The sequence below is a fragment of the Schistocerca serialis genome, chromosome 2, assembly GCF_023864345.2.
Source record: "Schistocerca serialis cubense isolate TAMUIC-IGC-003099 chromosome 2, iqSchSeri2.2, whole genome shotgun sequence".
Lineage (NCBI taxonomy): Eukaryota > Metazoa > Arthropoda > Insecta > Orthoptera > Acrididae > Schistocerca > Schistocerca serialis.
In genome coordinates this window covers 947944178-947956661 of record NC_064639.1, presented here as the reverse complement: position 1 = coordinate 947956661, position 12484 = coordinate 947944178, and the positions used below count along the sequence as shown (strand labels likewise).

At 39.4% G+C, this 12484-nt stretch overlaps 1 protein-coding gene across 2 annotated transcripts in view; it reads left to right on the top strand.

Moving 5' to 3' along the window:
- Positions 1-12484, top strand: part of LOC126458324 (thioredoxin domain-containing protein 11) — a 143897-nt gene that overhangs the window by 120997 nt on the left and 10416 nt on the right. For both annotated transcript variants that reach the window (XM_050095279.1, XM_050095280.1), the window contains exon 8: positions 10041-10314. In XM_050095279.1, coding sequence (XP_049951236.1) covers positions 10041-10314 — 274 coding nt within the window. The remainder of the gene's footprint in view (positions 1-10040; positions 10315-12484) is intronic.

The following is a 12484-nucleotide window of genomic DNA, read 5'->3' as shown; positions in this document are numbered from 1 at the left end:
CTGCTTTACCAGCTACTGAGCCTATTTGACCATTCCACTTCACTGTTACATTTGTATATTTGAATGAGTTGACCAATTTCAATTATGACTCACTGTACTGCATTCATAGGATACTGTGGCATTTTTTGTGAAGTGCATGGCCGAGCGGTTCTATGCGCTTCAGTCTGGAACTGCGCGACCGCTATGGTCGCAGGTTCGAATCCTGCCTCGGGCATGGATGTGTGTGATGTCCTTAGGTTCTAAGTTCTAGGGGACTGATGACCCATAGTGCTCAGAGCCATTTGAACCATTTGTGAAGTGCATAATTTCACATTTCTGAATACTGTGAAATCTTATCTAGATCTGACTGAATATTTATTCTTCTTTCAGACAGTGCTTCATTATAGATAACTACATCAATTGCAAAAAGTCGGAAGTTACTATTAATATTGTCTGCAAGGTCATTAATATAGAACAGTAACAGCAATGGTCCCAACACAGGTCCCTGGGACACATCCAAAAATAATTTTACATCTATCTTTGACTCTTCATCCATGATCTACATCTACATGGATACTCTGCAAATCACATTTAAATGCCTGGCAGAGGGTTCATCGAACCACCTTCACAATTCTCTATTATTCCAATCTCGTATAGCACACGGAAAGAATGAACACCAATATCTTCCCGTACGAGCTCTGATTTCCCTTATTGTATCATGGTGATTGTTTCTCCCTATGTAGGTTGGTTTCAACAAAATATTTGGAGGAGAAAGTTGGTGATTGGAATTTCGTAGGAAGATTCTGTCGCAACAAGAAAAGCCTTTCTTTTAATGATGTCCAGTCCAAATCCTGGGCCGGCCAGAGTGGCCAAGTGGTTCTAGGTGCTACAGCCTGGAACTGCGCAACCACTACGGTCGCAGGTTCGAATCCTGCCTCGGGCATGGATGTGTGTGATGTCCTTAGGTTAGTTAGGTGTAAGTAGTTCTAAGTTCTAGGGGACTGATGACCTCAGCAATTAAGTCCCATAGTGCTCAGAGCTATTTGAACCATTTTGAACCCAAATCCTGTATCATTTCAGTGACACTCTCTCCCATATTTTGGGATAATGCAAAACGTGCTGCCCTTCTTTGAACTTTATCGATGTACTCTGTCAGCCCTATCTGGTAAGGATCCCCCACCACGCAGCAGTATTCTAAAAGATAGCAGACAAGCATATTGTTGGCAGTCTCCTTAGTAGATCTGTTACATTTTCTAAGTGTCCTTCCCCACAACATTTTCCGTGTGTTCCTTCCAATTCAAGTTGTTCGTAATTGTAATTCCTAGGTATTTAGTTGAATTTACGGCCTTTAGATTTGACTGATTTATCATGAAACAAGTTTAACGGATCTGTTTAGCACTCATGCAGATGTCCTCTCATTTTTCGTTTATTTAGGGTCAACTGCCAATTTTCACACCATTCAGATATCTTTTCTAAATCATTTTGCAGTTGGTTTTGATCTTCTGATGACATTACTAGTCGATAAACAACTGCTTCATTTGCAAACAACGTAAGGCGGCTGCTCAGATTGTCTCCCAAATCTTTTATATAGATAAGGAACAGTAAAGGGCCTATAACACTACCTTGGGGAACACCAGAAATCATTCCTGTTTTACTCGGTGACCTTACGTCAATTACTATGAGCTGTGACCTCACTGTCAGGAAGTCACAAATTCAGTCACATAACTGAGACGATATTCCATAAGCATGCAATTTCACTATAAGCCACTTGTGTGGTACAGTGTCAAAAGTCTTCTGGAAATCCAGAAATAGGGAATCGATCTGAAATCCCTTCTCAATAGTACTCACCACTTCATGCAAATAAAGAGCTAGTTGTGTTTCACAAAAACGATGTTTTCTAAACCCATGTGGGCTGTGTCTCAATAGACCATTTTGTTTGACATAATTCATAATGTTCAAACACAATATATGTTCCAGAATCCTGCTGCATATCGACGTTAATGATATGGGCCTGTAATTAAGTGGATTACTTGTACTACATTTCTTGAGTATTTGTGTGACCTGTGCAACTTTCCAGTCTTTGGGTACAGATCTCTCGTCGAGCGAACTGTTGTTATGATTGTCAAGTATGGAGCTAATGCATCAGCATACTCTGAAAGGAACCTAATTGGTATACAGTCTGGACCAGAAGACTTGCTTTTATTAAGTGATTTAAGTTGCTTCACTACTCTGAGGATATTTACTTCTACGTTACTCATTATGGCAGCTGTTCTTGATTCAAATTCTGGAATATTTACTTCGCCTTCTTTTGTGAAGGCATTTCGGAAGGCTGTGTTTAGTAACTCTGCTTTGGCAGCACTGTCTTCGATAGTATCTCCATTGCTATCGCACAGAGGGCATTGATTGTTTCTTGCCACTAACATACTTCGCATACAACCAGTATCTCTTTGGATTTTCTGCCAGGTTTCGAGACAAAGTTTTGCTGTGGAAACTGTTATAAGCATCTTGCATTGAAGTCTGTGGTAAATTTTGAGCTACTTTAAAAGATTGCCAATCGTGGGGACTTTGCGTCTGTTTAAGATAACTTGCTGCATCCTCCCTACCAGAAAATTATCAATCGCTACAGTCACAGGTTCGAATCCTGCCTCAGGCATGGATGTGTGTGATGTCCTTAGGTTGGTTAGGTTTAAGTAGTTGTAAGTTCAAGGGGACTGATGACCTCAGATGTTAAGTCCCATAGTGCTCAGAGCCATTTGAACCATTTTTTTGAACCTAGTCATAGATTTCACTTGATACCCCATATGACTGGACTTTTGATGGTAAATGTACAAGCGGTACTGAGTCAAATGCTTTTCGGAACTTGAGAAGTACTGCATGTACCTGACTGCCACGATCCTAGGCTTTCAGTGTATCTTATGAGAAAAGTGCAAAGTGAGTCTCACAAGATTAATTTTCGTGGACTTCATGCTGATTGGCATGGAAGAGGTCATTGTGTTCAAGGTGTTTCATCATTCTTGAGGTAAGGATATGTTTTTAGATTCTACAACAGATCATTGTCAAGGATATTGGACAGTTGTTTTGTGGATCACTTCTGCTACCCTTCTTGTAGGCTTGTGCGACCTGCGCTTCCTTCCAACTACTGGGCACAGTGTTTTATTTGAGGGAATTTTATCGATAGTGAATGCTGCTGAACTCTGTGACTGTTCCTGTATAGGATGTAGAAAAATTTCCTCTGCATTATTGTGACTGGTAGTGGAGGGATCAGTGATAGATTATAGTTGAAAGAGAGGCTAAATCGCCCAAAAATTCAGTATGGAATCTGATAGGGATTCCACTGGGCCCTGGAGCTCTGTTCAGTTTCAACAGTTTCAGATATTTCTCAATGCCATGGACTCTGATATCAGTTTCACTCATCTTTTTCAGTGTTAAGAGCATTAAATGAGGGCAGTTCTCTGGGTGTTTGTATGTAAAAGAACATCTTAAAACAGAGTTAAGCATTTCTGCTTTTGTTTTGCTACCCTTAATTTCAGATCCTGTCTCATCCTTCAGGGATTAGACAGTAACTCTGGTGCCACTAACAGTGTTACAATTACTAGAATTTCATTGGGTTTTTGAAAGATAATTTGAAAAAAATCTGCTACAGTAGCATTGTAGGCTTCGTGCATTTCTCTCTTGACAGTGAAATGTGTTTCATTTAGTATCTCTCTATCTATAGCCCTAAGTTTTGTCTTACACCTATTATGCAGTAATCTCTGTGTCTTTAGAAGTTTCTTTGCAGTGACTATATACTCTAGAGCGTCTCCCCTGTCATAAACTGTTCTACTGGACACATATACAGTGGGGTGACAGAAGTAATGGTATAGCGATATAGACACATACAGGTGCTCATAGTATCAGGTACACAGACATAAAAGGGCAGCACATTGGCAAAGCTGCCATTTGTACTCAGGTGATTCGTTTGAAAATGTTTCTGACGTGATTATGGTTGCACAGCGGGAATTAACAGACTTAAAAAATGGAATGGTAGTTGTAGCTAGATGCGTGGGACATTCCATTTCAGAAATCATTAAGAAATTAAACATTCTGACATCCACAGTGTCAAGAATGTGCCGAGAATACCAAATTTCAGGCATTACCCCTCACCATGGGCAACACAGTGTTGACAACCTTCACTTACTGACTGAGAACAGCACCGTTTTAGTAGAGTTGTCAGTGCTAACAGACAAGCAACACTGCATGAAATAACTGCAAAAATCAATTTGCAGTGTACAACAAATGCATCTGTTAGAACAGTGCTGTGACATTTGGTGTAGATGTGCTGTGGCAGCAGACGACCGATGCAAGTGCCTCTGCTAACAGCATGGCATCGCTTGCAGTGCTACTTCTTTGGCTTGGGACCATTTCAGTTGGATCCTAAACGGATGGAAAAACCAATTTTCGTCGGACCCTTAATGGATGGAAACACCAATTTCTCTTGCTAAGTGCTGATGGTAAGGTTTCACTGTGGCTCACACACCATGAAGCTGTGGAGCCAAGTGGTCAATAAGGCACTGTGCAAGCTGGTGTTGGCTCCGTAATGATGTGGGTCCAACTGAACCTATCACTGACTGGAAACGGTTATGTTCAGGTACTTGTAGATCATTTGCAGCCATTCATGGATGTCTTGTTCCCAAACAATGACGTACTTTTCATCGATCACAATGTGCCATGTCACCAGTCCACAATTGTTTGTGATTGGTTTGAAGAACATTCTGGACAGTATGAGCAAATGATTTGGCAACCCAATTCACCTGATGTGAATCTCCATCAGCCATTTATGGAACATAATCGAGAGATCATTTCATGCACAAAATCCTACACAGCGACATTTTCGCAATAATGGATGGATGTAGCGGAAGCATTGCTCAATATTTCTCCAGAGGAGTTTCAACAACTTGTGAGATCTGGGACATGTTGGGTTGCTGCACTCTGCTGGGCAAAAGGAGATTCAACATTGTATTAGGTGGCATCCCATGACTTTTCTCACCTTAGTGTATATCCAGTGCGTGGGCAACTACTTGTTTACATTTGAGCCGTAGTTCCTCTGCATACACATGTCCAGAGCTAAAAGTTTCAAGTTTCTCTTTGAGATATGACACTACTGCATCTTTTACTGAACATACAAACCTTTCTGCTTGTTTTACCACATAATGAAGGGATGAAGGGATTAAGTCACAGACATGCATGTTCTCAAGGAGCACTAGAAATATTTTCAACTCATACACACACACACACACACACACACACACAAACACACACACACACACACGGCCACAGTCTCTTGGGCTGAGACCTGACTTGATTATTCCATCTCAACTCATCTTAGTTGCCTTTTGCACATTGGTAATCGATGTTCCTGCAACTGCCCCATGGTTACTGATATGAGGTTGGATATGGACGTCCTCAGAGAGGTCAGTGATATATGTTGTCATTATATCCTGTACATTTCTGTCATGAGTAGGGTTCCAAGCTATCTGTTCTAGGAAGTTTTAAAATAAGGCATTTTGTAAAGTTCCACAGGGTATCTTGTCACACCCACTGCATACAAAACTGTAATTACCCCAATTGATTGTTAGATGCTTAAAGTATCCACCAATGATTACAGTATGATAGGGGAACATACGTACATGCGAACTTGGGTTTTCTCTAAAGTTTTTGCTTATGTTAGGAGGTAAGTCTGGTGGATGATAGAAGGATCCAATTACCATTTTATGCCCATCACTGATTTTGAGACTTGCCCAAACAATCTCACATGCAGCTTCAATTTCTATCTTGGTAGATTTCAGTTTCTCATCTACAGTGACGAATACACCAGCTCCATTTCCTATAAGCTAGTCCTTTCAATATACACTTAAACATTGTGCAAAAAATCTCACAGCTATCAGTTTCAGATTTTAACCTATTTTCTGTATCTAGTATTACGCAAGCTTCTTTCACTTTGTTGTGAATGTGTCAGCAGTTCACCACTAGGATTTTAGTAGTCTTTCTTGTGGGAGGCATATCTTTGGATCTCACATTGCTACTTTAAGGTCTCCTATAGCTATCATTATTTGAATTGCATGGAGAGTTGCCCAATGTAAAAAGCCTGTGTGTGCATCCCACGTGTAGTCAGCCTCTGATGTGTGATGCACACCTGATGCATTTAGGGAAACCTTGCAGCTTTCACCCATATGTCACAAGTCTAGGAATTCACAGTCTTACTTGTCACCTTTGCAGTCTCTGGTTCAAACATTCAACATGACTCGGAACCAGAGGCCCACAAGCTGTTCGGGTGACAATGCTGCAGACTGTGAACTTCGTTGAAACTTAATGAGGAAGGCTGATATCCTCAGTCTCCTCCTGCCAATGTTCCAAGTACAATCCTGGAGCCCGTACAACAGTCATCATTTGCCCCAACATGCAACCATAATCTGCAGTCACTTGCACCCTGTTATGGTGTAGCCTCTTCATCACCTTAAATGAGTTTCCCAGGCATACACATTGGTGCACATAGTATTCCTTCCCATTTCTTGCTTCCATTTCCCTAAGAAGTAACATTTTTTCCTGTATTTTTTGACTGCCAATGATTGGTAGACCCCCATCCCCCCCTCCCTCCCTCCCTTTGCATTTGTATCCCATTGATATGGCACACAGCATGTTTCCCAACAAGTGAAGTGAGTCCCATGACTCATTTTTTGTTTCAGTGGGAGATTACACCTCAAACTTGTTGGATAGGGGGGTGGTTGTAACATTCTGAGTCCATTCTGATCTCCATTTTCCCAGTATGGATGCCTAGATGTACCATTGACATGCCATTCACAGTCAGGTGGACAACTAGTGATTTATTCTGTATTTTCCACAGAAGAGACAGTATCCATAGGAGAGGATAGTACTTGAGGTATGTTTGGTATCTCTAGTACATGACTCTCAGTAACCCTCCCAACAAACCTATTTGTAGCAGCTTCCAGTCAGTAGTCAGGGTGGTTTCTAGCTGCTTACAAACAACAACTAGCTCATCCTGTGGCCAATAACAGCATAGACAGTGGGGCTGCATTGTGAATGGTGCAATGCTTTACGGAACAGTAAACAAGTAACTTTAAATAATGCTTGCAGATTCTCTTTTGATTTACAGGTGTGATACGCTATAAGTTTTACCTATCAATAACCTTTTAGAACTAAAGTGATTTATAGTTAGATGTCTCTTACAACAATACTAAAACTTGGTACAAAAATTATTATTTCTTTAAAATGCTTTTCAGGTTATGGTCACTATCAGATTTGACAATAGTGATACTTTAAGATTAATGCAGACAATATACACACCTGCTAAAAGAGAATGAATGTGACATGATATGTTAGTTATTCACAGTAACTGTAAAACAGAAACACTGATTTACTGTGCGCAACACTGGTAACTTACAAAGATTCTTGAAAATATACGTTTTTAAGCATCCAAAAACAACATTCATAACTTCTAAAACTTCTCAAAAATATATGTTTGTTTATTTTGATGTACTATGAATTTGAACGAAGATACTACTGCTAAAACTGTATAAAGCACAATTGCTGATTTCGGCTGATACTCTAGCACAAAATACTTTTCAGGGGATACAGTGTACAGGTGGTAGTAATAGTGGTGGTAGTAGTAGTAGTAGTAGTAGCAGCAGTAGCAGTAGTAGTATTCATCTGCAGATCTCTTTTACAAGGATACTGGACATACCTTGGTATTAAAATTTAAGAACAACAAAAATAACACAATTCACATACACTGATCAGCCAGAACATTAAGACCACTGATCTACTATTGGTGTAAACCCATCCAGGCGAAAACAGCATCACCTGGTGAGGAATGACTGGTAGTCAGACACACACATGGTTCATGTAGTATCAGTGAGTGTGCTGTCCCGTGTGTAGAATGGGGAACACCCTCATTACAGATGTCTGACATCATAGGGTGGGCAGTCTGGTGCAACAGGACAGGCAGCAAACTGTGGCAGAGCTAACATCAGATTTCAATGCTGGGCAGAGTATAAGCGTGTCTGAAGACACAGTGCGTCGAACTCTCCTAACAATATGCCTTCAGAGTGCCAGTGTTAATAATCACAACATTGGCAACTACGACTGAAATAGTCATGTGTCCATTGGCACTGGGTGTTGGCACAGTGGCAGTGTGTTGCTTGGTCAGATGAATCCCGATACCTTCTGCACCATGCCAGTGGGGGGCACTAACTTGTATTCCAGGGGGACAGCTCCTTGAAACCTGTACTACAAGATGGAGACTAGCAGGAGGCAGCTCCATTATGCTCTGGGGAACATTCATTTGGACATCCACGGGTACATTGGAGTTTGTGCAAGGCACCATGATGGCCAAGGAGTATAGTACACTGGTTTGCAGACCAGATACACCCCTTCATGATGATCATGTTTCCTGACGAAGTGGTTCGAGGAATGCAGTGACGAGCTCCAATCGATGTGCTGCCCCCCCCCCCCCCCCCCAACTTGCCTGATCTGAACTCAATCAAACATGCTTGGGATGTGATTAAACGTGGTGTCAGAGCTCATCACCCCCATCACCAGAAGTTACGGGAGTTAGGTGGCTAGTGTGTACAGAAGTGGTGCCAGTTCCCTCCAGCGATCTACCAAGGCCTCATTGCTTCCATGCCATGGTGCGTCACTGCTTTTATCTGTGCCAAAGGTGGTCATACCAGTTTTTAGGTAAGTGCTCATAATGTTCTGGCTGACCAGTGTATAAATACTTCCAGGTCTAGGTTGACAAGGATGGGACAGGTAGTCAGTCACGGCTGCATAGTAGGAACCATTTGCCTGTAGTAACCACTGAAAACCTAAATCAGAGTGGCCAGCTGAAGATTGGAGCCTCACCATCCCCAGCAAAAGACTAGTCTGTTTAAAACAGTGGTGTTCTTATATACAATACTGTTTTACAAACAAGCTACGTAATGATGAGAGAGGCTGGTGCTACACTGTTCATTCATTTCTCACTCCCAGTCATTTATGTTTTCCATTTTTGTGAACCATTTGCTAACCTGAGAATCTGTTTCAGCAGCCCACTATAATGAGTGAAATGTTGAGCTCAGAAAGAGGATAAGTTGTTAGTATTACTCATTGAATAGCTTTGGGAGTTAAGTTTTTTCAGGAAAATAAAAATACTACAAAAGTGTCATGTGTAATGATTTGTCTCTATTATTTATATGTATTACATATTTTATCAAATCCCAACACTCTGTTATCTAAGTAATCCTCAGTGTTAGAACATGCTGCTTAAAAGCTACTTTTTAACTGTCTTTTTAAGTTAGTTGGTTTTAGTAATCACTTTGATCTCCATAGGCAATTTATTGTACAGTCTTATTCCTCAGTAAAAAATGTTGTTCAGAATTTCATGTTTATTCCTTCTTGGTGAATATCAGTTTAGTCTTGCTCTTGTTCCGTGGTCATGAACAGTCCTGTTTGTGCAGTAATTATTAATATTATTTTTTATGTGTACATATGATTGGTAAATGATGTATTTAAACTTCACAGCGTTTTGAAGGGATCTTTACAATGGGCTCAGCTGCTGTTTTTGGTTGTTATTGTAATGGTCCTTTTCTGTACCTTCGAAACAGTGTTCATATTTTGGGTGTTTGCTCTCTGGGACAGAAATCTATAACTGAATACTGAGTGAACATATGAATAGTTTGTAACTATAACACACAGCATGTTACACACTGATAACGGGGCTCTTAAGGGCATAACTTACCGATGACATTCCATTTGCAAGTATTTTTGTGTGTTCACTGCAGCAGAATATTGTTTCTGGAAATGTTGTAAGATTTATTCAAACTTGTTTATGTCCTGTTTATTGCATGATGTATCCACTTACTGTGATTTTGTAAAATATACATGCATTTTAAATTAACATTAAAGAAATAAATGAATTAATAATTCACTCGATGTTGTGCTATGCCTGATACTATGATTCATATACTTTTATAATTTTTGAAATTTGTCTCAGGAATGCCAAGTTTATTAATGTAATAATCTGTCAGACCAGGCAGTGACATCCACTCTGCCACAGAGTTGTACGGTTTCTGGATGTGGGAGCAATGCCGCCTCCAGCGCTGGGCGAGGAAGTTGCATCAACCAGTTTTTCCACCTAAAAGTCCTCTGCCAATCAGTGGAGACTCTCACATTGGGCTGGCGTGCCGTACCAACCTCAGTCTTTCCCTAATTGCAATGGACAGCCTGCAGTACCGTCACTTTGCCGAAGGACTTGGTGTGGGCTCCAGTGTTGAGACAGCTGTTGTGATCTTTAATGCAGCTGTGAGTTTCACTTTACCATTGTTGTTATCTGTTCTTTATGGTTTTATAAAAAATCACTCAGCAATAAAACAACAATATGAAAAGTATAGATTGCTACTCACCACGTAGAGGAGGCATTGACTTGCAGAGGAGCACAGTGAAAACGACTGTCAGACATTTAAGGTTTCTGACAAAAAAGTCCTTCTCCAAAAATAGAAAATACGCAGACATTCATGCAGATTTTCAATGTTGGAAGGACTGTCTTGTCTGAAAGCTAGTGTACGTGTACAGTGTGAAAAAGAATGCAAATTTGTAAGCTGAGTTACCATGTTCAAATTCTTGTTTATGTGTTTCTGTACAGCTACGTACCTCTGCTATATAGCAGAATTGGTAGCAATTAATTTAAAAAAAATGTATTCATAACATTAGTCATTTATGCAAATAAAAACATTTATTGATAATTTGTGGGAAAAAATTATGAATGAAAGATAAATTTCAAATCTAAAAACATTTATTGCACTCAAGTTTTTGTCATTTATAAAACAAGTGTACCTTTCTTTTACTTTTAGTTTTCAGAACAGTATCCAGTAAACTGACTTCATTTCAGGATAACAAACTGAGATTTCGAAATCATGTTCCTCCTCTGCAAAATAATGGTGAAGCCATTAATTCTGCTGCAGTATGTGGCAAGTAACTTGTTGTGGTTCTGTGTCAGTGTCATCTCCAAAATTCAATTTAATCATGTGACGTTCTTACCCAACTTCTTTGACATTTTTTTACTATTGTACATCTTAACGCTCTCTTTAATCATCCCTTAATCTTGGACAGCAATACAGGTGAACATTTTATTATTAACTCATGGTAAGATAGCACTCCCATAACTTCATGTTTCCCTTTGGTGTAGAAGGCAAAATAGACTAAAAATCAGCTCCCAACACTTCCTCAATAGGAAACTGCCAATGTGCTGAAATATTCAAGAAGTCTGTTCTTCAGTTTTTCATTTTTTTTAAGTAGACCATCAAGTATGGTTTTAAGTTTGTATTATATCTTTTTCTCCTTTCAGTATAATCAAAGCATCATTAATAAGGCCAGAATAAGTTATAAACTACTGTATGCAGTTAAACTTGGTCTCTCTCATGAAATTTTTTAATTCCAAAGCTGTATGTAACAGCACAGTCTTGTCTCCAGTTGGCTAAACTATTCCGTCTCATAACACCATCCTTAATCTGAGATTGTCCTCATTTATTTTAGATGACTTTGGATATTTCAGAAACCATTACATTTTTGTACAGCTTTGTAGTGCACTTTGGTTAATTCTGTGTATTTTCCGATTACATGAAGATTTAGGACACAGTTAATTACCTGTAGTGCAAAAATTAAGTGTATGAGCAGTGCACAGTGATGATAATGGGATATTACATTCAGTGATAACTGGCAGCTCTGTTTCCTTTTCTGATGAAGGCTATGGCTGAAAGCTAATGTGTAAGTGTCTTTTAATTGAACTTGTCTGCCGCCTAACATGTCATCTTTATGGTAATTATCAGTCTGTATTTTCCTTGCATTGTTGATATTCTTAGTGTTTGCTTAACTGTGTGCAGTGCTTTTGTATTTTGGAAATGGCAAGGAGAGGATGAAGTACTGCAAATGCGGAGTTAGTTAAATTGTGCCATGTTAGTAGTGTAACTGCTAAGGTCATTTTTTATTAAGCGTTTTTAGTTACACTGTAAAGTAAGTGAATTTGTCCACAATCTGGAAATTTTGGTGCTTTGCTAGACATGATTGTGTTGGAGGGGATGTGCCCCCACCTTCTTCCAATCTGTAAGTGTACTTATACAGACTACTCCAGTACGAAACATTACTAAATTATTTATCAAACACAAACCCTGCCGAACCACAGGAACAAACACTATTTATATGAGCTCATTGAGAAGGAAACAAAGAAAATGCGTTGGTACTCTATATTATTCATTAAGTAGGCTACAAATAATAAATAACAAATAATTATTTGTATTCACAGAGATGAATAATCTGTACATCTGCAAATTTATCCACAAATATTATTTTTAACTTTCTATTTATTTGAACAGTGAAACTTATTCTAATAATGTCTCTCTTTGCTATATAGTGGATAGTTATCTTTACTCATATCCCTGTCTGTGTCACTTATCTGATTATTTTATTATATGATCAA